The following is a 27,672-nucleotide window of genomic DNA, read 5'->3' as shown; positions in this document are numbered from 1 at the left end:
ACTTTGCCCATCTGCATTTTAGTCAGTGTTGTCTATTTGGCTTCAGAAATCACAGATGAACCGACTTGCCTCCGTCCGAAACGCAAGTATCGTATACACAAGATATTGTATGACCATGTATGCTGTACTTGATGGAGCAGGAGGTGATACAGGTGAACACGAACACGCTCAAGAATGAACGTAAGATGAATTTCTCCTCGTCCGCGTTCTTTTACCGACGCAGCTGCTTCAACAGTCCGGACGTGATCCTGGTGCACGACGGACGGGACGGCAGTTCGCCCGTCATAGGGCAGCTGTGCAACCGCAACGTCTGGGTGGAGATGATGTCCACTGGACCCGACCTGTACGTCACCTTCAGCGCGCAGAGCCATTTCCCGGGTCGAGGCTTCATGGCCAAGTACACCTTCTCCGAGACGCCTTACAATGGAACGCTCGACCAGCTAGTGTCCATCGGTGAGCTGCACCGCCTCAAGAAAAGAAAAAAAGATCACAGTCTCCCTCTTATGCATTTGCCTAAGACGACTGGAAGGCGACAGCCTTCTTTTTCTCCTCAGTCGATGTATTGATCCCCCCACCGCCCAACCTTTACCCCCCCGACGAAAACTTTCTGCTCCTAATGCGGTTTTGCACTGCCTCCAGGATCGGAGGCATTGGAAGTTTTCTTCACCTCACGTAGTTTTGCGGCACCTCCGGGATCGGCCCACCTTTGACCAAGAAGCGATGACGTCATGATTGAACGTTATGTAGCGCTGTGATGACGTCACGATGACGAAGATAAAGAAAAAAACGAAGAAAAAAAAACACGGCCACGAAAAGCATACTCACAGGACAAGCGCTCCTCCTTTTGTGTATGCATTTGGTGGCCATGTTTTTTTGGGCTGTTTGTCTTCGCTACGAATAGTCAACTAGCCCTGTAAGCTACTTCACGATGACGTCACAAATTTCGACGACCTGTGGTGTGATGATGACGTCATAAGATGGCGTCATCACATGAGATTGCTTTTTTGCATCCCTTTTGTTAACGCCGACGATCAGTTTCCGCGTTTGATGAGGCATCTAAGGATTTCGCCTTAATAAAACCGCCGTGGATGCTTCATGGCACTCGCTAGTACGATGCCTCTGGCTTTTGAGTCAACGCTTCGCAGAAAAGCTCTTTTATTTCGACGTTGATTTTCATTATGAGGTGAGATAAAAGATCTCCTAAATCACTTTGGCGTCCTAGGGTATTACCATGCTCTGACGCAATAAAAAATTACATTTAGTCAGCATCACAGGTGTTCGCTCATTTTGACTATTTATTTGAGTTCGTAGCACTCTGTCCCTAATGGACGCTCCCTTGTTTAACACTGCATAAAAGAGCTGAACTCTATTTGCATAAAAATTAACACTATTTACAGGTTTTTCTTCACAAGCGCATTGCTTGTTGAAGCGAACATGCTTTCCCGTAGAACATCTGCGGATTGCCTTGCAGAAAGCACGCAAGCTGTGCCAGGGAACTCGGGCCTTTGATGTTTAATTGTCGTACACGTATAGGAAAATAGGTTACATTGAAGCCACTAATTGAAATGCTTATTTTCAACTGCCCCTTTGTCCGTAAATACCCTTAAATTTCGCAACGAAAAAACAACCCACCAAGTCTTCCAACAAAGCCAAAAAGAAAAAAAAACGCAAACAGTACAAACAAAACGAAACCAGGAAAAGTGACGAATATGCATACACAATAAAGTGACACTATAGCGTAAAGTGACACTAACGAGAAAAAACCATTTTCCTCGCATTAGTAAATTGCTCGTTCACGATACGAAAAATACCACGCTTGCTGCAAGAAGACGCTCGGTAAGCGAGAAAACGCCCAAAGAGAAAATGATTCCCTCGTCTGTTAACGCCACCTTGAAGCTCCCGCACCAGTCACTGTGATCTCATAAATATTGACGGCGCACTGGGGCCTACGTGTTTTTTGATCGGTAAAAATGAAATACATTGTCTTCTGAGGGAGCCAGGGACTTAACAAACCAAGTTTCAGGAAATTTCGTTGAGCCAATGTGGCCGAAATGCGAAAAAAAGAAAACACTTTGAAGTTCGTGACGTCACCATCGGAGTTTACGGCGGGAAGTTTAAAAGTGAAACTTTTCGACATTAATTCCCTCGTCTGTTAATGAACATATAGTGGTCAAATTATTGTCACTAGAGTTTTTAGAGTATAATTTATCAGTCAACTAATTCATTGTTTCGCTTTAGTATCCCTGTAAAGTTAATGCGTAAATAATTTCGGCTATAGTGTATGCCAACGGTTAAACCGTCGGTGTATGTGCCAGAAGATCTGATCACTGTGACACAGAGTGCAAAATGCCCAGGAACATCTTGATATGCGTAGCATTTATTTGTACGTACATCCCTGATCAATATTCTCCAATTGACAGACATGTACATCGTCTTCGTACTCCTGACACACATAGCAAACAGTCACGTATTACAGGCCGTGAGTCGGTCAGGGGCGTAGCCAAGGGGGGGGGTTGGGGGGGTTCAAACCCCCCCCCCCCGAAATTTTTCAGTTTTGCTTGCGTATATAGGCACGCACACATACAAACGCACGCACGAACATACATAAAGTATGGTTGAACCCCCCCCCCCCCCGAAAAAAATTTCTGGCTACGCCCCTGGAGTCGGTCATAAGTTACTGCTTATGACAGGTTACTGTTTATGACTGTTTACATAACTTACTACTTATACTCGGGAAGCCTTTGATTCGTTCGTGTACCTGCATTGCGCTGGATGTCCGTGTAATTACGTTGGCTTTCTACGTAATTCTACGAATGATCATTCTATGGTCATTTGCAGCAAAACGTTCTGGCAAGCTTTCTCGTTCAGCCGGCACATCTATTCTATTTTTCCAGAGCCACAAAAGGCCTTGGACGGCAGTGCCTTCAACAAACAAGGTCAGAACGCATGATGGGTTCTCTGTACTTTTGTTTACAGCTGGCGCTGCCATTTATGCGTGGATCATAGAGCGATGACTTCGAACTTCAAATGAAGAGTTTGAGACCGTGCGGTCCATTTCCTTCGGTTATTTCGGTGAAGTGCATAGACAAAAAGCAACAGCGGCTTAAGATATCAAAAATTCACCGAGGCTTAGTCCCCGTAGGAGATTTGACGTTTATATTACACATTAACGAACACGAACTCGAGAATGACGACTGGGTAAGCGTCCTGGTCGCTTTGCTAACTTCTGTTTGTTCTTTTTTTTTAATTATTGCTGTGAAATATTCAGTAGTTGTACACTCAAGGTTCTCTAGAGTATCGCTGAATTTACTAGCAATGTGGTGATGTAATTTTTTTTACTTTTTAACTACAGTGTCTTTGTTTCACATGAAAGTCTGTTCTGCATTATCGGGCAATCACACTCAACTATTTAATTATGGCTGGGTCGGAGCACTGTGAGCGGGAAAGAAATGGCCCGCATTTCAGTCAATCCCTGCTATTCGTGTTACACAGCGCATACCGGGCGCAACAGACACTATCTTAAGAGCACAGGGTGAGCCCTATATGTCCCATGCCGTTTTCAGGTACCGTTTTCTCAGTGACTAAAAGGGATATCCACATAATGCACATATCATTTTCTTCCAAATTCTTTGCTCTTTTAACTAAAATAGATTTATTTAAATCTGACCAATATTAGAATTTGGTGAATTTTTTACCACCAGTACCTAAATCTTGAGTTAATTTGCGTCTTTGAAAATTGGTAACACAAAACTGTAAAGTGCATAATTTCAATTCTTATTCAGTAGTTGTATGCATTTATGCAGACTACAAGAAGAATGAATGAACTGGTTATCTTAGAATACATAGGAAATAATGTTACCTAAGTAATAATGGTAATAATGGTACTAAGTAATAATGGTACCTAAGTTTTGAGGTAATCCAGTTTAAAGTTAGAAAACAGCTGAAAAGCGAACGTATTTTGCCACAAACACCATTCAACTATTTTATTAATAGCTACAAGCTTGGTAATCATTGCCAAATTCAATTTTCTCACTTTGGAGCCTCTCGTCTTGTTTGCCTCGCTTCTTTTGTGAGCTGCCGTGCAGCTCTATCCGCAATGTATCGTCAATTGTGGTCAACTTTTCCCAGCTAATTGACTGTATTTTGTCCAGGCTTCAGTCCTATTTCAGAATTTTGGCTCGTGCGATACTGCCATCCTTAAACGAAAGAACAGCATCGACAGAAAAGACTCTGCGACGCAATTCCCATTAGATCAACACTTGCACCATACAGTTTGCTCGAGCAATTCGGTCTAATTGCATCACAAACAATATTCATGTCCATTAGAGCATACCCGTTGTCACCCTGCACGCGATTCGCTTCGAAGGACGCTGAAAAGGCTGAGAGGTTCAACGATGAAGAACTTGATGGCTCAGCGTTCAGCACCTCAGTACGTCGCCGGTATTTATTCGCATTTACAAGAGAACTGTATTGGTTGCCACGAAATTTACGCTTGCTGAAGACCTCCTTTACCCTCAGCATATCAACTTATCAACAAGCACGACAGATACAAGGTGTAATGAAGCTAGGAGCTGAAAGTGTTCAAACAGAGGCGTTCGGAAGAACAAATGCGAATAAAAAGGCGCACAGCGTCTTCGGACTGCCTTAGAAGTTACCCGACAATTTCATATGCTCAGCTGACTCCAGACAAGCATTTTGGCTTTCGTACACGAACTTCTTTTTTAGAAAAATGGACCGCAAGCACTGAGCGCGAACGAGAGGCTTGTCCTAGGGTGAGTGTTCACTCACTACTTTATTTCGGAAAAACTGGTTTTCACCCACAAAAGTTTACTTTTTAAGAAAAGCACGAATGTGTAAAATCTGTACAAAGGGACCCCCTTCCCAAATTGCTAAGAAAAAAAAGTTACCTTTTCATAGAAAACTTTTTTTTTTCACGTTTTGCCTTACACTGTGGCATTAAAGCGGTATACATTTTTTTTTCATATGAGCTTGCGGGCAAATTTTTACGTGATTGGCACTAACGGCACGTTTCTCAAAAATATCTTTTTTTATATACATAAAGATGCATGTTTGTTTGTTTTTTTGTTTGTTTGTTTTTTGGGGGGGGACCTCACTTTAAGAGGCCTAGAACGGGGCAGATGACAAGGAGAAACGAACACTTATCTCTTCTTCAAGTCGTGCTGTCTTTCAAGCTTTCTTTTTTTTGCGTTTCAGAATGTGCTAACTGATCCAATTCAACAGTATCTTGTTCCTGGGTGGAAGTGGAGCGAAGTCGCCAATTACGTTTGATTGTTGCTGTAACAAGCGAGCTTGGGATCGTTTGTTTTCGAACTCAGCGCCATCTGTCGAAGATGGATGGAGCGATCGATTGCTCCGGTTTCGGGCAGCGTTCACGTGTGGCGCTGCAGCATCGCGAGCTTTGTTTCTTCACGCTCGTCAATGCTCCTCCTCCTCCTCCTCCTCCTCCTCCTCCTCATGATGGGCGGTCCCTTTTAAATCCGAAATTCTCGCTCTTCTGAATAAAGCTCTCATTCTTGATCAGGCATGTAGTAACAACACCAGCTCTCATTCTTGATCAGGCATGTAGTAACAACACCATGTCTCTATGGATGTCAATCACATTAACGTCTGCATTCGCCTCCGGATAGGCTCTGTGAGAACTTAATTTTTCAACCACTACTGCGGAGCTGTAAGTGGCTCATCGGCGCCGTTCGTCCGCGTCCTGTCCACGCACGCACGCACGCACGCACGCACGCACGCACGCACGCACGCACGCACGCACGCACGCACGCACGCACGCACGCACGCACGCACACACACACACACACACACACACACACACACACACACACACACACGGCACATCATCAGAGCGAGCGATGACGTCGCGTAATGACATAATCATTTGATGTCATCACGATGTCACAGACCGCCAATATTTGTGCCGTCACGATGACGTAATCATGACGGCATACGATGACCTCATAAATAGACCCGGTCGATTTGACAAACGCGGACCGATCCCGGAGGCTGTGCAGAAACCTTGCGTGGAGCGGTACGCCTCAGTTCGTACGTGTTTGCCCGCGTCACTCGAGTCTAGGCGCGGCGTTGACGCGGTCGTGCGTCGCATATGGGTCGACCGCTCATTATGAGAACAGCCGAGGAGCAGCGCGCTTCAGTGCGCCCGTCAGCTCTCTTGATCCCGTCAGCTCCCCGATCATCCACTTTCTCAGAGTGGAATGCCTTGAATTTTTTGCCTCAATGAAGGAATGATCGTAAGTTACACTGTGACGCAACGGTTACTGCGACCCGCCACGGTGGTCTAGTGGTTACAGTGTTCGACTGCTGACCAGAAGGTAGCGGGATCGAATTCCGGCCGCGGCGGCCGCATTTTCGATGGCGGCGAAAATGCTTAAGACCCGTGTACTTAGATTTAGGTGCACGTTAAAGAACCCCAGTTCGTCGAAAATATCCGGAGCCCTCCACTACGGCGTCTCTCATAGCCTGAGTTGCTTCGTGACGTTAAACCTCATAAAACAATCAACCGTCTCTTCCAGTCCATTTAAGAATTGTTAACTTAAGAAGTACAGCACGGCAGAGTTAGGCAACGTTATCAGTGACAGCCTTAGTCTTCACTCGCGTCGTAGTTTGTGTTGTCCAATTTATCGTCTTATCTATTATGTCTGTTAAAGTTCCTTCACGATGACTGAAAACCACGGGAAGCAGATGAATGCCGCAGTCGGGAACGAGGCCACATTGGTCATGACGATGGTCATGAGTTTGACGGCTTCAAGTTCGATAGACGCGTCGCTCAGCGGAAGAGAGCTCGCGCCGAGCAGGGACGAACTGCCGCTAGCTGTTCCCTCCATCTGTTCTCTCGCTCCATCTCCTATTTTATCATTCAACACAGTCCACCACTCGACAACGTCAACACGTCGCCATACCAACGTGAAGCGCCACTTTCGATTTTATGACATGCGGGAAAAGCAAGCCCGCAAAAGTGTCACTGTTTGCGCGGCGTTTGTTATCTTTCATCCATCGGCAAGGCACTCGACGGACAGAGTCCGCCGCATTTATGAATGAAGGAACCGTCGTTATATTTGTCGTACGGTTCCGAACGCACTATGCAGGAGGATATGCGCATGCTTGGAGTTGCCTTATGTCACCTTATTCGCTCCTAAAGTTCGGGCCAATAGCAAAAACCGCAGCGCCTGCCCCTTTTAAGCTAGTTATGGGCACTGCCGGCGAAGGTAATGTGTTTCGAGCGCAATCTTCCAATCCCATTTGCCTTTTCTCAGCGTTGACGTCAACCTACTTGGAGTAGTTTACGCCTATAGCGACACACAGGCATACACGCAGGCACGGAAGTGCGCTAAGGCTCGTACCAAGAACAGCAGAAACGATGGGAATATATGGCCCGGTGCGTTGAGTATTCCCGAAGGAGCGCTTCTTCCTCGCTACGCCGCGTCTCATTTGTATGCCAACAGCCCGTTGTCGTGGCAGGCCAGGACCTCGTTCGAAGCCGGCCGCACAATACTTTGGGCAAGAACGGCCGATCATCGGACAATAACAAAGGGGCCAACGCAAAGCAAGCAAAGCAAGCAAAGCAAGCAAAGCAAGCCGCTCGAGCAATGTGTGTGCGTATGCAAAACTATTGGGAAGACAGGACAGCGGGGCAAAGAGCGGCTGTGGTGGAGTGAGGAGGGTGAGGAGGGGGGGGGGGCACAAGGGGCGACAGGCCTGGAGTTCTACAGGGTGCGACAACTTAATCTGCATATTCAATGCTTTCGATGCCGCGAGTTCGGTCGAAGGACGGGAAGAAGAAAGACATCTGCGTTGCTCCTTGGGTTGACAGTGTGCCGGTGCTGTTAGGGACTTTTCTGTCTTTCTTTTTCTTCCGTCTTCTGGAACGCTGCCGGAAGTCCTGGCAGAGTGCTTGGCGATCGAAGTATTCTGTGGACATAACGTGCAACAGCGTAGAGTAGATAAAAGAAGAAAACAATGGACAGGCGGAACTGTGGCGAGGATACACTAATCTAGAAGAAGCGACAAAACAAAAATGTGGATGGAAAGTTTATTGACAGAATGTCTTTCTTGATGGGGCCAGAAGTAGGAAACAAAAGAAGTGAGCTAGAAAGTGAGGCTGTTCTGCAAGTAAGAACTCTGCGGATGAGCATAGCTTCGCCATTCGACGTCCTCTCCGCTACGTCTCAAGAAGTTCGCTGGGGGAACAGACACGTAAAAGATGTGTAAATGACGCCATTCTTAATTTTCGTTTTTTTGTGTGTGTCGCGACCACTGGGGGATTCTGCCAGCGTGAAAGCATTATCAGTCTTCTTTGTGCCGTGATCTGGAAGTGTTAGTCCGTAGGAGACTCGGAAACAGGAAGCATGTCAACTCATCAGATCCTCACGTAACGACCCCGGCAAACACGCCATTACTGTGGCCGGGGAGGTAGGCAGCTGCTACACGTTTTGTGGTGAACACACTTAATCCACTAGCAACCATTGTTATCATCGTCAGCCTGACAACGCCCACTGCAGGGCAAAGGCCTCTCGCGTCTTTTGCCAGTTAACGAACCGGTCCTGCACTTGCTGCGGCCCCGTTATCCACGTAAACTTTAATCTCTTCTGACCAGGTAACACTGTCCCTTCCCCTCACGCGCTTGCCTTCTCTTGGAATCAAGCCGGTTACTCTTAATGACCAGCGGTTATCTTTCCTTTGCGATAAATGCGCTGCCCGTGCCCATTTCTTCTTGATTTCGACTAAGAAATCCTTAACGCCCGTTAGTTCCCTGACCCACTCTGCTCTCTCCTTGTCCTTTAAGGTTATACACGTATCGTATTTATTCCATGGCTCGTCGAGTCGTCCTCAATAAACGTTGAACCCATCTCGTAACCCGCGAAGTTTCTTTCTCGTAGGTAGATACCGGTAAGATGCAGCTAAGATGCAGGGAAGATGTCGCCAGCAACCATCATGCTTGGCAACAAATACATATTGCTTGACGATCGTGAGGTGTGACATCATCGCGCTCGTTAGTGTTATTGGCCACACACACACACACACACACACACACACACACACACACACACACACACACCACACACACACACACACACACACACACACACACACACACACACACACACACACACACACACACACACACACACACACACACACACACACACACACACACACACACACACACACACACACACACACACACACACACACACACACACACACACACACACACACACACACACACACACACACACACACACACACACACACACACACACACACACACACACACACACACACACACACACACACACACACACACACACACACACACACACACACACACACACACACACACACCACACACACACACACACACACACACACACACACACACACACACACACACACACACACACACACACACTTGAGAATGCTCGAAAACTGACTGCATTGTAATAAAAACTTCGGCGCTTTTACATACGGTGGGCTCCGGAAATTTTGAACACCTGGGTTTCATTAGCGGCCGCTTTAATCTAAATGCAGTGGCCTCTTGCATTTCACCGGGCATTTGCCTTTCCTTTAATGAGTGCATGTGCCTCTCCTCTGCATTATGGCAAATGTTCGTCTACAAACAAAGCAGTTCAAGTTAGCGCGTCTCCACTAAACATCATCGCACAATATTATTTTCGTAGCCTGATACCACGGAATAGCTGCAGACATCGTCTACACAGTGTCCAATAAGTAGCACGCTGCATAAAGGTAAAAAAGGATCGGACAGTAGACGTACCATTACCCGCCTCGGGTGGTCTAGTAGTTATGGTGCTCGACTGCTGACCCGAAGTTCGCGGGATCCAATCCCGGCCGCGGCGGCCGCGTTTCGATGGAGGCAAGAGGCTATAGGCCCGTGTGCTTAGATGTAGGTGCGCGCTGAAAAACCTCAGGTGGTCGAAACTTGAGGGGCCCCCCACTACGGCGTCTCTCATAACATTATCGTGGTTTTGGGACATACGAGCACAGAGAGTATTATTATATTAGACTTAACATTCCTCGTCGGCTTTTACAAGCTGCTCATTAAGCGCAGCACTTACGCTGTCACGGGCGTTGTTTGCCCGGTCCGCTGTTGTAGGGTTTGCAAGGTCGTCGGTAAGCTCTAGAACTGAGGCTATGATATTAATAACGGCGTTGGTTGGATTCTGTGGGTCCATTGTATTCTGGAAGAGGAGGAAGCTTAAATGACCAGCCTGCCGCCCCACTTGACTTTTAGCATTTTTCGATTGATCGATCAATCAATCTTCATCGCATCAGCAAGCTTGCTCTGCTGATATTTTCATAATCTGGCCAATGAACAGAACAAGTTATTTAGAGAAGGCATACAACAAATGGGGGAGGCTTTTCACGCCTCGGAGCGGTGAGACTTGGGTAATATTGCGTGCGCAGCCTCCATGCGAATTGCACTTGTAAAGGCGTTCTGAACATCGTCCAATTCCGTCATAACTACGATATCATATTTTTGTTAGCTTAACTCAGAAAGCCGTCTATGCTCTATATATGTGAACACAAGGACATTCGGGAAGTATGATTTGGTCATAAATAGCGCGTACCCATAGTAACTGTTTTCCTTTCGGCACGTGCACCTGTTTGTATGTTCTTCTCTGCTTCTTGCACTTTCTACTCACGTTTTCTATCCGCATATTCACGGAAGCAATGCGCGGCTTTCTAGTTAGATTGCTAACCCTGCCGGAACCGCATTCGCAGAGCGACCGCACTAAATTGTTTGCACTAAATACTACGACAACGGCTCTAAATGGAAAGACAGAAAACGATGCCAGTATGACAGTAGGGTACGGATTTGGGCTGGTTGGTGCAGGACTTCACGTAGAAAACAGCGCTACGAGACGTGTTTGTGCCCTTTCTTTGTCCCGTCTCGTAGCGCTGTTTTCTACGTGAAGCCAGTATGACTTTGACGCAAATTTTCGATACTAAATTGGCTGAGGTGGGGCACCACGATTCGTTTTAGGCGCATATACGGAACCATGCCTCTGTCTTATTCAAGCTCATCATGCGTTAGACTCTTATATTTAAGCTGACGACAGCGTTCTACCGGCTGGATTTCTTTTTTAATTTTTTTTTTGGCGGGGGGGGGGGGGGATTCACAGGAAGGCACGCGATTGCAATCAAGCAACTATTAGAGGTTGCGAAATACTTCTCTCGTTAGACCTGGTTTCAGACTGAAACAAATATTCGCAGGCTACAATGCCAGAAGCGTTGGTCTGCAATACTGGATTATGTGTTTGACCTTTGTCTGGGTTTGCTACCACCGCTCCTTTAGTTACAACTGTAGTGATTCTATTTTCGGGTCTTCATATTTTTTTTCGCACTGCCTCCCAGCAGAGACCGCTTTCTCAAGTTTCTGTATTACATTCGTCACTTTCCTTAGATAAATATTGCATAAGCGGAACGAAGGAAAAAAAAAGTAATGTAAACCTCTTTTGCAACCGCCAGCAGAAAGTAACTGGGGACTTCTTGAGGGCAAGAGCAGCGTGACCTCAACGCCGAAGGGCAAGAACTTTTGGGGAATCGTAGACTCCGCCCTGGCCTGAATTGAGAAACATACGCCGCGAACATTCCTGCGCCATTATTACCGCAAGTGCACTCTCGAGCGAACTCCCGGATGAGAGAGACGAACTAAAGAAGCACGAAAAGCGCTGACTCGAAGTTCCTTTTCTAGCAGGCACGAAGGAGAAACCGAATGCGGCTGGCGACGTTACGAAAAATCAACGCACTGCGCACCTGCATTTAAAGCCGGAAAAGAAAAGTGACGCGTATGCAAAAAGGACTGACTTAGTATTCAAAGAGGAAAGAAACTGCGATGAAAAGGCCACGACGAAGCAGAAAGGGGGGGGGGGGGTAAAGTAAAAAAAGAAAGCACGCCCTTGGGGGCTTTATTTGGCAGCCATACGGCGCCGCATAGACGTCGCATACGGTCTTCATTTATCATCTCCGCCCTCCTGGGGGCATTCTTATTCTTGGAATGCTTTTGAACGGGCTGTCGATGCGCGAATATTGAATCGCCCCGAGTATCGTCCTCTCGACTCTATGCGCACCGCTCAAGCCTTCCCCCTCCCCCACCTCCCCTTTCACCCGCCTCTCCCTCCATATACCATTATTTTTCCGACAGTTTTTTCCTTTGTCATCTCGCTGGCCCATCGATGTCAAAGCATGAGGGAATGCGAAATAAGGGCACAGAGCTTTTCCCGCTCTAATAATAAGTCCCGCAGCGTGAAGGAAAAACGAAGGAAGTCGTGGAAGGCTGTGAGAAAGGAGGCATGAATGATTTTTTTTTTTCAGAAAAAAAGTAAAATCCAGTCAAAGGTGGACGGCTGAGAGGCAGGGCTGGGGGAAAGGGCAATGGCTTGAAAGGGGGCGAGGGTTTTCAGACAAAAGCCTCCGGGGGGTGTGCCTTAAGGTGAAGCCCTCTTGGCTTCTGCTCTGCGAGGACGCTCTCTGGAATTCAAAATGTCCTGATCGTTATGCAAAAGGAGGACGCTAAGCAAGTCTGCTCCCGGAGGCTTTAAGAGGCTCCCCCCTCTGTGCTTGTTGCGTTTCCCTGTACTTGGCCCCCCAAGATTGTTTTGCTTGCGTGTACGAGGAGCTGTAAACTCTTCATTATGCTGAGAGACTCCCCTGCCGCCGTTAGAGAAGAGACGGGTGCCGGAAGAACAGCTTGCGGGATTTGCGGTATGCGAGCGATGGATCCGGCTACGACAGGTGTTCCGTGGAGTAAGCTGCGCTGTTAGTTCATCGCTCACTTCAGATCGACCGACTGTTTTTGCTTGCCTCGTAGCCATCCTCACACTCTTTCGTGGCACTTTTTTTTAAATCCCGGAAGAACTAGGTGGGCGTTGGCATTCGCGATTCGACGTCTGATTCGTATTAAAACTGCGATTACAGATTACAGATTACGTTATTTTCATTGTTATAACATCAAATTAGCGTCTGTACAGCAGATAGATATTTCTTCGTGCAGATTAGTCTATTAGTTGTACGAAATTTGCAACATGCTGACGTCATTTGTTAGCGATTCGGTATTCTTCGATGCGTTCGGGGCACACACAGTTCCAAACGTATGCAGATTGTCCAATTATTCACAGATAGTGGTCAACAAAAAGGTAAACCTCGACAGGGACCAGGGTGTCTGTAGGCAGTCTACGGGCTTCTTGTAATATTTTGGTGAACTTTTATGGACGCGCAAAGTACTCATTTGTAAGCTGTGTGCTACCGCGACGGAAAAAAAAAAGAAAAGATAACTACTTCTTCGCGCTTCTACATCTATTTGTCGAAAATATCCTGTCAACTCGAGCAATATTACGAGAGAGAGAGAGAGAGAGAGAGAGAGAGAGATAATAATCTTTAATGAAAATCCCGGAGAGGTTAGCCTGGTTTGTAGCCTGGCTTGCTACTCCAGGTGTCGGGTGATGACTATGGTATATAGTATGATCACATATACACACGAATAATACTACACTCACAAACACAGATATATACACAAAATAATCATTCATAAACTTTGGTTAAGTCGAATGTTCCTCAAGAACATCAACAGCACTTTTCTGTTGCGCATCGCACAACTGCTGTCTTGCCTCGGGCCGAGAAGGTGCCGCAGCTTCAAGCTCGAGCCGCGTTGCAAATGAAGTGCTGCCTTCAGAGTGACCTTGCATCTTCCATTCCTCCTGTCCAAATGTTTGCTCCCTTTGCCATATTTACCACTAGCCACCCAGCTCGGTAGTATAGTGGGTCCACCACTTTTCGCCCTCTAGCGGGAGGAGCTGAAAATTAGCGCTGTGCCCACGGCACGCCGGCAACAGCAGATCCAGCAGCCCTTTGTTTTGCTTATTTTGTTCTTTTTTCCTACCTCACTGACTCGTCGCATGTGTAAAACCCACACGGCATCCTTGAACCGGAGGCTGCAGCTCTATGCGGAAAAGTGGCTGGGCGGGCAGGGTTCCTCAATTAGCGATGCTGCGCGGGACAAAGAAACGCGCTGGGACAACGTTCAAAATGCGGCATGCACCGAGGCTTTTCGTGTCGCTCTCAGTTTGTTGCTTGGCCCAGTTCGTGAAGCGACGCCTGTCGCCGGTCCGGGCTGCAAATGTCGAGCGCGTTGAGCGTAATTAAGACGCGTGGTGCCTCCGCCTTCCCTTTACTTAATTCCGGCCCGCTGAGTTCTCGCGTCGAGTGCCTCCTCTTGTCACATACGCTCTTGGTTCTTCTCGCTCCTCAAATTTTTCACGGACCCTCACACTGTGCTTATAGAAGCGGCCGGAAGTTTGGCCAAGCCTCTGCTTTAGTTCCACGAGGCTGGAAACTGCAATGTGTTTTTGTAACATGCGCCTTTCCGTGTACAATATAGGCACATTGTTTTCATTCCTACTGACAAATTATAACAGTGTGGACGAAGTTTGGGTAGGAAGGAGAAAAAGCGTAGTATACCACAAGTTACTACCAGTCTCTTTTTTCTTTGTTTGGAGCTCATAGGAGAGCTCGGAAAATGTAAGCAGATGGCAAGCTTAACGCATGAGACAACATAGAGGAGTTAACATAGAGAGGCGCGATGGAAGTGTGGACCGTGCAACAAGCTATAGAAGCGAGAATGACGCGTGCAATGTTCACGCGAAAACGAAGACGTGTGAACAAAAGTCGACGCGAATGAAGGCGAGGTAATGTTTGCGTGTATATACGAATACGAATGATTCAGTTCCCGTTAAGTACAGAAAAATTCACTTGAGTTCCGAAGCAGCAGGAGCTAACATGCAACCGAGCCCCGAGTGTACTTCATGGCTTGCGATTTTGCCAGTGATTCCAGCACTTTCACCTGGTCTGAGTGCATAGGAACTTTTATAAGCTCGCTTATCTAATTCACTTTCATTTTCTTGCGAGGACGACATCCTGATTTCCAAAACATACATCTCTGGGTGCTTCATGTTTGCAAACTGGGCTGCAAGGCAATGTGAGGTCTCGTTTCAATTTACGATGATTACGCATGTATGTATGTATGTATGTATGTATGTATGTATGTATGTATGTATGTATGTATGTATGTATGTATGTATACATACATACATACATACATACATACATACATACATACATACATACATACATACATACATACATACATACATACATACATACATACATACATACATACATACATACATACATACATACATACATACATACATACATACATACTATGTAAATTAGGCCCTAACCTACGGGGATAGACGAAGAAACAGCGCCTTAATGTTGGATGCGGCGCGTGCGGCGTCTCCTCTCGTCCGATTCCAAAGCCCCGCGGCTCCTTCGCCTTAGGTATCGACTCATCCTTCAAGTTCATGCATGCATGCTCGGAGGCGGGCCGAAACAGGCTCCGCGTGCCGTAATGTATAGCGAGGGACGAGACAACCGCGCGCTCGCGTCAGCACCTCCTAGAGGAGATGGGCCGCTTGCGCTACTGCTGACTCGTCGTGAGCCACGGACCCCTTTTTTTTCTCCACGACCGGCCATTAGTATCTGCGTTGGTGGATCAAAACGCACGAGGAGCACGGTCGGCACAACTGGTAATCGTGGGGGGGACGACTCCTCCCTGCGGCTTCGTTATGTCAGACTTTTCCAGTAGCGAGGAAGGTAGGTGGGTGGGTGAAGGGTAAAGAACCCTCCTCCACTCCGACTCGTTTCTTCTCTCCCTCGAATCGCGCAGTAGGGCGGAGAGTAGAGAAGCATCGTCCGTAGGTTTGTGAGAGAATGCGAGGTAGTGTAAAAGGAGTGTTGGAGTAAAGGAGGAGAGGGCGAGTGGTGGCGGCGGCGGGCGTGCTCGTTCAATTAACGCTAATGCGCCGGCGCAGGGCCTCGTTAAAGACACGCGCTCGAGTCCGCGTTGCCTTTATCACGAGCACGCAGAAGGCTCGGCGGCGTCCTCCCTTTTTCGACAGTGGTATATGGACCCTCCCTTCGCCGACTAAAGAAGCTAGCACGAGGAACGTGCTTCCCGCGGCACGACTCGACGCTACAGCACAGAGTCAGCACAGAGGCTGGCTGATGTCGCGCTCGTCGCGCTGTCGTCGCCTTTTGAAGAAGCGCGCGAGGAGTTTGTGGAAGTGGGACGAGGGGGGGGGGGAGCGAGGAAGAAAGCGTGGCGAGAGACCAGCGCTTCGACGACAAGTCGTCGCACTTGCCGAACGACGTCTCCTAGGGAACATTGTTAAGACAGTGCGGCGCATCGATAAATCAAGACACGTACGACGGCAATGAGTGCGCAGAAGCAAACGACGATCACTGCGTTTCTTCCCGAGCGCGCCTGTCGACGGGCGTTGTATTTAATGCACCGACGAGTTGAAAGAGCGTAGCGAGTCGATGTAAAAAGGCTGCAGAGTGTGTTTCATGCCCAACTGTAGCGAAACCTGGAGTTAATTAACTACACACGCGATAAATTATTTCATCGAATTATAAGCAGCGGTAAAGACGTTGATTCCTTCGATTCTTTAAAGATTCTGATGCATTGTGGAACATAAATATTTGTTGGGACACTTATTTATGCCTTATGATTTCGCAAAAGCTGCCTTCGTTAAATTGAGGATTGCGTTATTTCCACCTGGTAACGCACAGTCAATCTCTTTTTCCATCGTATGTTTCTTCTAAATGCATTCGCAGTCCCCTCACAACGGCGCATTCCCACAGTGCTCTTTCGTAATACGCAGGATGTAACACCTACGGGAGAGAATTTATCGCCGGTACAACACTCATCACAGAACTGTAACATACGAGCCTGGCGACCTAGTGTGGGTTTGGACCCCTATGCGTCAACGAGGGCGCTCAGAGAAATTGTTATGCCGGTACTTTGGACCCTACAAAGTTCTTGGACCCTAGAAAGTTCTAGTGGTAACGGAAGAAGAGGGCGAAGAAGTTAGTGGCTGTTGTGGCCGAAGGTAAACAGCCGTTCGCTTCGAGTTCCCTGTTTGTCGTTTCCTCTCGGGACAATGTGTCATAATTGACCGTGCTTGTATGCTTCTGTGCGTTCCAAATGCTCCCTTTGCCACGATCACTAAACAGATCAACACTTAGTTGTCGTAATAAAAGTTACAAACTAACGTTTCTTATATTTTTGCGTAACGAAGCATTTAGAAGCGTTGTCTTCGATTCTAAATGTGGCTATCCTCTGAAACGATTTTCAAGTCACAACAATTGTATTTGAGGTATTCTATTATTATCTTTGTTTCTTTGCTTACCGCTATTTTTTATAGTTTAGTTTCCTTTTTGTACAACACTTGTTCATTGACATGACGTGTTCTTGCTATCTTCCTATGCATTCTTTAAAACATGCATTCGTCATCGTGGGTCCCCCTACAGTCTTCGGATTATGGTACCCTAACCTGTAAAACGTCTCCTTCATTTTATGCATCGCTACATCGCTAACAATGAACACGAAAACCTAAAACATAAAACTTCGACGTACCTTTACGTTCTCTAGTATTAGCTGTTTAGTCTCGTTTTTTAAACCTTCCCACGCTAACCAATGAATTTGTTAAAGAGCTCTCCTCACTAGCCAGATGTCTCATAGTGACGCCATTGTACAGGCAACAACAATCACGCCCGGGCAGTCCGCAATTACAATAGTGGAGGCGTGGTTGACTGCATTCTAATTACCTCGCATCCGTCTCGCTATGCGCGCGCTCTTTGTATCGGTCTCGCGAACCAGCCTTTGAAGCAACTCAACGGGAACACATGTCAGGCCTTTTCTCGAAACCTTCACAATGCATTTTAAAAGCCCGCGCACGAGCACCGCACATTTGTAAACTATACGACCTGTTCTTTGTGCGCACTGTCGTCGCACTTTTGGAGCGTTAGTTCTTCGCTCCTTTTATCGGCATTACCTGGCACGCGTGAGGGGCCCTTCTCGCTGCATACGCGCGTGCAAAAAGAAGCATTGCGAAAGGGAGGCCCTTAGGCGCAGGCGCCGTTCGCTCACCTGCATTGGGAAACATCGAAGGCCGATGTCCTTTAGCCGCTGGCGAGGCGCGCTTCCTCCGCGAAACGCATTAATGGTAGCCAGCCGCCAAAGGCTTGCGCAAGTCTTTTCGATTTGCGTCTCGCTTTTCAGTTGGGTATAGTTTTGTTTGCTCCAAGAACGAGAGGGCCTCGGGGGGTCAGCGGGACCCGGGCTAGATAAAAGGGGTGGCGAAGAATAGGCTTCGTGGACCGTATAGAGAAAACCCTAAGGTCTAAGCAAAATGTTACGTCAGGTTGCGTCTGCTGCTGAGACTCAATGCTGATGGCGTGCTATGCTGTTGAGGTCGAGATGCTGTATTCATGTTTCAGATAAGGATGACGAGGATGGCCGTGGTTATGGTAACCTTGACGACAACGATGGCAAATGATGATGATGATGATGATGATGATGATGATGATGATGATGTTGTGTTTTATCGTCATTTTCTTTGAAATGATCGGTGACAAGTCATCAACTGTATCTGCATCACTGTCAGCTGTCATGGGATGGTGCCTTATCAGCGGGATCGGGCGGCCGTAAGCGGTCCGTGATAGGGCTAGCACGTAATCGAGCGTAATGCATCGCTATAAAATTAGCGCAGCGATAATATGAGAGGTGAGAGTAGAGCTTACGATCGGAACTGAAATATGACATCCAAAGTAAATGTAGCTCGTATATATTACCCTGTACCCCTACCAGTAATGTCGCGTTATATTGTAAATGCACACAGAAACCTGTAACTAGCGGAACAGCCGAACATCAGGCTGGCCCGATCACCGGCAGTACGACCTCATCGTCTTCGTCACGTGCTTGTCCTCATCTTCTTTTTCAAAGCGGCACATACAAACCTGCCAGCAACGATACTGTGTAATACAAGCTGATATTACGCTCGTGGCAATATGTAAAAAAGAGGACATACGCGTGACTTTTTTTTAGAAAGAAAGATAGGTTCGCAATATACGTCATACTAGTCCCCTGCAGTAAAGTAGAGAGGTGGGCGAGTTGGAACTCATGCCTTCTTGAAAACTTTTCAGCGCGAACTGGACGGAGCACAAAGAAGAGGACACAAGACGAGCGCTGTCTAAAAACTGAAGTTTATTGAAAGAAAAATCAAACACCAGAAAACCAACAACGCATGCGCGGAAGTTACCTGTAGTCAAAGAACTGGTTAAGCTTACGTAGCTCACAATCTAAAAGACAGACGGACGGCTCAGATATGCAATCATCTCCCGCATCTTTAATGAAGTACGCTTCCGCAAGTTCGCGTTCCCTTTTATCTCTATGCTTGTGCAAGATGACAGTGTTGTCGAAGAACGGTTTACATCCACACGCCCTACGATGTGTCGAAAGGTGTGACGTCGGCGTTCCCTTTAAGGTGATATTGTGCTGGCGGAGTCTTTCATTTGCGCATTTACCCGACTGGCCTATATACAACTTGCCGCAGGATAGGGGAATCCTATAGACCACTCCAACAGAGCATGAAACAGAGGGGTTGCGATGCTTCACCGTGCAACCCACACCCGAAGTTCCTCGAGCCTTGCTTTCAATCGCGGCACAAGCTTTACCAACTTTTAGGTTTGATGAAAAGAGAACATCGACATCAAAACTTTTTGCTAGTCCCCTATGAGAACAATAGCTAGAATGAAACGTCGTTCGTGATCTTGTAACTTGGCGCAGAGCGCAAATAAGTTAGATGAGCAGACTGCCGAGAATTTCCTTTTGCGCTCTCAAAAGTATTTCTAAATCGGGAGCTCGAAAGCAGGGCGCGCACTTTCGGGTGAGATAGTCGCAATTTTGTTTTAAAGTGAAACGCTAATAGAGTCTTATGCTTTCCGGTGAACGTGATGGTGCTTACGTTTTCTGCACGCCGCCGCCGCTGCATAAGGGTCAATAACTGCTGGAAACAGAGTGGACGGCGCTTGCATAATATTCCATCGCGAGGTTATTACGGAGAAACTGCCGGTTTTCATCATTATTCGAACAACGAACGATCCGCCACGGCATAGAAAAGATCCCGGATTGTGTGCGAGTGTTCTTTCTTTTTTTTTTTCCTCTTTCGCTTCTAAACGAGAGCTCGTCTTCTCACCACGATAGAGTGGGCACCTCCTACGGCGGAAAAAAAAAATAAATAAAATATGCGTCTAATAGGGCGAGTGATTAATTGTTCCAGAGTTCTCTCTGATGATCTGCTCGTATCGTGCTAATGCACTGCGGCGTCATTTGTAAGAGCGCCACTGTGCGGGAGCCTGAAATTGTTCGCTGCTCCAGCGTGGCTCCATTAATGGCAAGCGATGTGTATAAAAGATGTGTACCCTACGGGAGAGGGGATAATAAAATAAAAACAACGTGAAATTGAAAGCAGGGACAAGCGACTGATGTGTGTACGCGTTCTTTTAATTGTTTCCCGATAATTGCATTTCGCCTCAGCAGAAGTGCGTCAGGGACAAAAGCAAAACAACGCAGTTTTTGTTTTGTTTTTGCGCTGCGAAGAGAAAGAAAGAGCAAAACGTAAGCTCGTAACGACAAAATACCGCTGGAGAAAAACTTCCTTCGACTGTTTGTGTTTCCAAACATCCACTTCCCATGCGGGCTAATTTCCGGGAGGAAACACTCGCGCGCATACAGCGCGATGTTCGTAATAATGAAAAGCTGAAAACGCTTGCCCGCATGGTTGATGGTCTCGCATTCCACTCCAGGTGTTGAGTGAAAAATGTGGCGTGCACGCAGATCACACAAACGCAAAAGAGCGCGTGCGGACACGCACGCGAATGCATTTTTGTTCACATTATAAAGAGACGGTGCACAGGCCATAGAGTTACTTCTTGTCTATTCAACCATAACCATATGGTGTTGTTAAAAAAAACTCGATATACTTATACTTATCAGATATACGAAACACGTGCTTTGAATATATAAAATAGGAGTTATGGCTGTACAAGTACAGCATATATTTATGTGGCATCTGCTCTCCAAAACAGAATTTCGAACAACGCGATATTTCAAAGAAGTTCTCCAAACATCGCGAGTGAAATAGTGCAACCGCTTTAACTATGATGCCCAGCATGACAGTAGAAATAAAGCGCTAACATGAATAAAACGTTTTAAAAATATATCGAGAGGTGTATGTATACGTCAATGCCGATCAATGCCACTTGCTCGGGATTACATTTTCTTTTGTTCTTTTTTTAAGTGCAGAGCACTTTAGGGGCCCGGGCTGTCGTATGCGGTCGTAGCTTGGCGTAAACCATGAATAGCATAGCCATCTGTAGCATATCGAGCGCGCGCTCGCGCCAAGGAGAAGTCTTCTTCCTCTTGTTCTTCGAGCATCATGATGATTATAACTGCGGAGCACTTCAGGGGCCCGGGCTGTCGTATGCTGTCGTCGTATAATGTCGCTGCTTGGCGTAAGGCAGGCAAAACCACGTATAAAAATTAAAAAAAATGAGAAAGCCAGCGAGAAAAAGGGCGAGAAAGAAATGGAAAGATAGAAAGAGCAAGAAAGAGAAAGAAACAAGATAAAGAGAGAGGAAGAAATAAATGGAAATAAGGAGAGAAAAAAAGACTGAAAAATACTGAAAAAGAAAGAGAGGAGGAAAGAAAGAGAAAACGAAGAGAAACAAAGAAGGCTGCCCAGCTCCGCACTTCCTTCAGTCTTGGCACCCCTAGAGCGAAGCTGTCTTAACTTTTTTTTTTTCATCTCTGTTAGTACCTTCTGGCGGCTTTTGTTAGGGGCCGGCCATGTTCTGCGAAGCTTATCGAGCAGTTTTATCAAGGCCACTTGTGATAATGTGGGAGGAGTTGAAATGTCCGCAGCAACGCGCAGAGCATGCGGAGGAGAAGGCAGCGATGAGGAGGCACAGTGCCGGAGCATTGCCAAGGAGCTAGAATGGTGCTCTGGTCACTTCGCTGAAAATTATATACGCGATGGCATTTACAAGATAACTAAAAGGAGTCCATTTGAAACGCACAGTGAAGAAACGATTTTATGTGGACTACGACAATAAAGCAAATCACTATGTAACGCACGCACAAAAGAACAGATAAGGTGTCAATAAAATCTTCAAAATATGCAATAACTGAAGTGAAATAGTCATCGATAAGCTGAACGCAAGGTCAGTGACAGTGAGGAAGAGACGCCTTAGGAACGCGAGCACGTGGGCCTGGCTCCTGCAACTGATGAATGAGGTGACTTGTAGAACTGTAGCAGTCTTATGTAGGGGAGAGTATACTGAATAAATTTGAACAAAAGCTTACGCATGTCGGCAGCTTATGCAGAGGAGAAAATAACAGTAATTAAGACAATTTCGTTTGCTTAAATTGGACAAGATGGGAAGGAAGGCGGCACCAGAGCCGGATATATCTGAACTTCATGAAATTCGTACCGAATAAACAAACAGTTAAAAAAAGGAAAATAAAGAAAGAAATAGTGAAAATAACTATATACACATACGATCGCAATCTTTGTCACGTATAATTAAAAAAAAGAAACGTTCGTTTCGTTCCGAATTCTTACGGGCATACGTGACATGGAAATTCATAGCCTTTCAATAATTGAACAAGATGGAGGGCTGTGTTTAGTTCTAAGCTCGTCATATGTGAGCACCTTTGAAACAGGTAGTATGAAATCACTCTGCGAATGATTACAGACAGCTACTGTAGAGCACCGGTACGGCGTTCTCAGGGCGAGCGAAAGTTAGCCGTACTTGTATTCCATGTACGCCCCGGCCGTTTCCATCGCATGTTTTATAACTTGGCGTCTTTTCAACGCGACCCTTCTTTCAAGTCCTCTGGGGCATACCCACCAATAAAGAAACGGCATTGTTATTTTATCTTCAGCACTAAGGTCACACATCGCCATGAAGCGTAAAACTTTCTGTAGAGCCACTCACGAGTGCCTCCTCTGAACAGGGAGTTGAACTTATTGTGAACGAAAGGAGAATTATAAAACTTCTCCACAGGCATTGTCCGCTACGTGGCGGATGACGTGAACTCCTTTTACGACATCGGTACTTGAATTCGTAACTTTGGCGGTGGCGACGCCGCTACATCAAAACCACGCTCCCGAAACCAGCGTGCGTGTTTCAGCCGACCTCTTTTGTTTGCTGTTACCGATGTGCAGACAGCACCGGCGGGCATACCAAGTAAGCGTGGAGGGGGCGAAAGCAATGTGCGTGGCGGCGACTGGTGTGTGGCGCTGAAGGGAAGTCCAATCAGGATGCCTTGGCGACGAATCTCTGGTGGCCAGAGAAGCGAGCTTCCGTTGTCGCGTCTCTCGCGTGTTCCCAACCTCGTGCGCGCCTGATGTGACGAGCAGCACCTCTGAGAAGAAAGGAGGGCCGGCTTGAAGGAACTTGGTGGCGGAGGGAAAGTGTGGGGCGGAGCTCTCGTGAACGTGCTCCGCTTTCCTAAGGGGCTCCGCTGTTGCCTTCGCGGTAGCCTCTGTTCCTCTCTTCCCTCCACGCGAACTGCACCACCGTTTCGTGATCTTTCATACATGTTCCCTTCTTTTTTCCGTTCCAGCCTCCCCGCCGTAGCACCGAAGATAATCTCTTACCCCCACCGCGAGCCAGTCGTGGCTACGCCGTTTTCTTCATCCCATCTTCTCCTCGTGTTCTTTTTTTTCCTCTCCAGCATCTCTTCCAGACATCGATCCACACGCGGTTTCGTCTACCCTCCCTCCAGCATCAGTGTTCCCGCCTCCTCACAGCCCGCAGCGCCCCCTGGACCGCACGGGTCCATGCCTGCGCGCGCCAAGATAGCGGTGGTTTTGATCGCGGCTGTCACGCCACATTGTGTTCTAACATTAGGCCGGACAGCTCGGAAGGTCCAAAGTGGCTCCGACGGTGTGTTTCGAGTCGACTGAATAACCTAGCCGGGTAATGAAAGAGCCGGCAGCCATTTAAAATTGGGAGAAGGTCAGGGAATATTTTACCGTCGCGGAGGATTGCGCGCGCGAGATGGTTTAGGCCGCCACCCCTCTCCCGCGCATGCGCTGAACGGTGGCGCTTCGGATGCAATGAGCGGAGAGATCCCGGTGCTCCGTGGAGGCGAGCGGGAAAGCATGCTTCGCGCTCCGGCTGGCAATGGTGGTCGGGTCCAGGCTCAGTGCTGCCGCATTCCGCTGAGAGAGCAGTAGCCGGTGTGGAGCACCGCAGGTCTGCGCCCCCCTCCGTGGTCGCGACTCGTGGACGTTGAAGAAAGTCTTCGTCGTGCGCGTCATGAACGTCGCGTCGTCTGCTGGCACCACGCATCGCACTCGCGCTTCGTCCAAGCCGGTCGTCTCGCACTGAAGACGGGCAGCGTGCGGCAATCGTACACCTCGCATGTGCCTGTCGGCGCGCGCGTAGTAGGACAACCGTTTTACACGCGGTGCTTTCATTTTTCGTCTCTCTCGTGGCGCGTAACATCCGGCGGGCCTCCTGCTGCTGACTGACATAAGTGACGTGAGAACCATGCTTCGAAGCGGCGAGCACCTGTCCAGCGCGTTCTTCAGACTCTGTGCAGCAATCCTGACTCTTCTACTGGGCGCCACACGCTGTAAGTGCACGCACGTTGCTGCATTTGCGCGCCGTGATTAGTTAGTTTTCTTCGACGCATCGCCAGGTTTTGATATCTGTCTCATCATTTCGCCGATATTAGGGCGTGATTCGGCACAATGTGTATCACGCGCAACTTGTCTCTTTCATACTCAACTAGCATTTCGATATTGATACACTGCACTCTGTCCTACGAGTGCTGTCAACTTTCTCGATGTTTGAAGACGACGCATTCTGCACACGCTATGCCGAATGTCAAGTCAGTTGTTTCGCGCGTAACGTTCTTGCCGCGGTGCATAAATTGAAGTAACGGCACCGCAGCTCGCGTTATCTGGACTCTCATATCTTCAGTTTTTATTGTCGCAACTTCGGTACAAGTGCTTGGCTCCAACCAGTATGAGCGAACGTGTGGTATGACTAACATTTCGTGAAGCTAGCAATACAATTAATAGTGCTATGGTCATGCATTTCAGGTGCATCAGTTACGTATCCCTTTTGCTGGTTCATACTCAGGCACTTCCATAGTACTGTCATACTACCCTATTGCATAAACTTTAGCGCACCGGAGATAGTGCAGGCAATTCGTGCGTAACTGGTAAGGCAAATTCAATACGAAGGGTTCTTTTCGCTCGCTTGTGCTTTGCAACACAGATAACACGCGTTGACAGTGGCACTATTACAAGCCTGGTACACAAACGGTTTCCTGGTAAACGCCCGGTCCCACGCCGGCAAAAAAAAACAGTTCTTACCATGAAATTATTCGCACGAAGAAGTACCACACAACTTTGATGCTAGCGAAGTCGACCCGCAAGTGGCGCAAAATACTTACGAACAAAACAAAAGATACTTGTGAATTAGTTCGGCCCCCTTGTCTGATCAGGAAAAGGGCCTCGCAAAATAGAGGAATGTTTTCACAGCTCGCGACGCATCAAGAAGGCGTGCGAACCTCAGAGAACCTAAGTTGGGGTTCCGCGGTAATTGAGTTTCCAGCAGGGTGTTGTGCCGAAACGCGTGCGCGAACACAACCTGTTTTGCATACTGGAAAGGACCGCAGCTGGAATGCTTGAATGCTCAACCCTGCTGCTTCTAAGAGGGAAAACTATTTCTTTAAGTCGTGCGGGAGCACGTTGAATCCTCTGGAAACAACACAACTACAGCAGCGACGTAAATTTTTACACTGGCACGAATTAAATACACAACTCTGTCCTCGTAAACTCCCGCGTATTCTTGAACTGTTAATTTCGCCTTACGCCATCGCCTTATTCTCTCGTTTCAAGTGAGCTCGGCTTTGAATGTGCGCTCCACCCGAATCTGAGTCATCCTAAGCGAAACGATCATTTAAGGCACAAACGGAATCACTCGACAAGCCATTAAGACCTTGTAAGTACATTTCGTCGTTTTTCTGTATTTCATCGCTGACTGTTAAGCTCGAATTTGGCTTTCTTTAATCCAGAGCTCGCCTAATCTTACTTCAATTTTCCAAATTGTGCACCTCAACTCCTGAATTCCGTCCCGACACCTGGCGGGTAATGTTATGTTCTACCTATAAACCGGCTTTAAAAAGGTCTTAACTTGAGCCTGTTGATATAACTTTATTACAAAAAACAAGCGCGAAAAATTAACTGAACGAGAAAGAATAGCTCTCACGTCCTGTGTTTTTCTTTCATGCCCCGTATTTTTCGCGCTGTGCCCTGTAATAATATAAAAAATGAAGCGCACAGCTTAATCTAGCGGAGAAAAACAATGACTAGTAGTGCTGTGGTAAGCCGAATCATGCAGCTTTGTACTCCAGCTGTCTACGGTAACTGCCTGCATAGGTTGCCGTTACCGTTAAGCACTCAGCTCTTCTGTAATGCGCTCCATTCTCCGTATGTCATCAGGGGTATGTTCTGTACGCATGATAAGTAGGTGCAATAGTTTCTACAGATATATATCGATTTGCGTGAATACTCTTGAAACAACGCGTGTCTGTTTCATTATAAAATAAAAGCTGGGGTTTTAAATGCGAATAGCATAATATCGTTCTCGGGCACACCATAGTAGAGAAATCCGGTTAATTTTGACTACGTGAAGTTTTTAAGCTAACACTTAAATCTAAATACGCGGGTGTCTTTTTGATTAAGTACTTTTTTGCGAGTTATTTGGTTCATCCTGTACTTGTCAGTGTACTGTGCGACACAGTCACCAAAAGCTGCAGAAAAAAAGGACTAGTGATGTTGTAACCTGCCCTTACGTAAGGTTAGTAATCTGCCTTATATAAGCTTCCTGGCGCTCACGAAAAATAAAACATTGGGTAGCCTGCACTCTATCCTGTCGTGTTCTTTCTTTGCACCCTTTAGGTGATTGTGTTGCGCAGTATATTTACACGTTTCTTTTTTGTTTTGTTTTTCATTAAATTTCGCCCCAATCAAATAGCGACCCTGTGACCGGCAATCGAACCCGCCTCTTCGACCTTCCCAGCGTTAGACCTTAGGTAGTAAGCTACCAAGGCGGGTGGGTGTCATTATAACGACTAGCTAAATCGTTGCATTGAAGTTCAACTAAGAACAATACGTCTTCAACAAGTCGGATAGCCAAGAGTACGAGGATAAACGTGTACAAGTTTAGAGGCAGCGCCAATGTTCGTTTAAGCGCTGCCCTCCTCCTCCGCACTCTTTCTACATGCAGCTTAACGAGCTTCCCCCAAAATGATCCCAAACCTCTCATCGCACGTGTACAGGCAACTAGCTTCTACTTTGTGTCATAATTGCGTAAGCTGCGCGGAAGAGACACAAAAAGAAGGGACCGACGAGTACCTTGTAATAAAAGTTCGTTCGAAGTCCGCGTCAGCCCGCGTCGGCCCCTTGTTCTTGTGTTTCTTCCGCGCTGTTAATGCAGTCACGGAATAACAACCAGTCCGGTCACACACGTTGTATCATAATACGTCTAATATCATTACTGATACTGAAAGTCTATTCCGCGTCATAAACGCTCATTGACGCGTATGTTAGCGAAAACCATTTCCATTAACCGTGCACAGTTATGCTAGCCTATAACCTCTTTCCTAATGACATGCCGGAA

The 27,672-nt window shown here is 47.1% G+C and overlaps 1 protein-coding gene across 1 annotated transcript in view; it reads left to right on the top strand.

The window, feature by feature from the left end:
* LOC119396698 (suppressor of lurcher protein 1-like) overlaps positions 1–27,672 on the top strand; it is a 259,810-nt gene that overhangs the window by 50,208 nt on the left and 181,930 nt on the right. Inside the window, 2 exon segments of the mRNA XM_037664005.2 lie at positions 224–453; positions 2,895–2,936. Of these exon segments, the coding sequence (XP_037519933.1) occupies positions 224–453; positions 2,895–2,936 (272 nt within the window).

This window comes from Rhipicephalus sanguineus, chromosome 6, assembly GCF_013339695.2.
Source record: "Rhipicephalus sanguineus isolate Rsan-2018 chromosome 6, BIME_Rsan_1.4, whole genome shotgun sequence".
Classification (NCBI taxonomy): Eukaryota; Metazoa; Arthropoda; class Arachnida; order Ixodida; family Ixodidae; genus Rhipicephalus; species Rhipicephalus sanguineus.
This window is presented reverse-complemented; position numbering and strand designations above follow the sequence as displayed.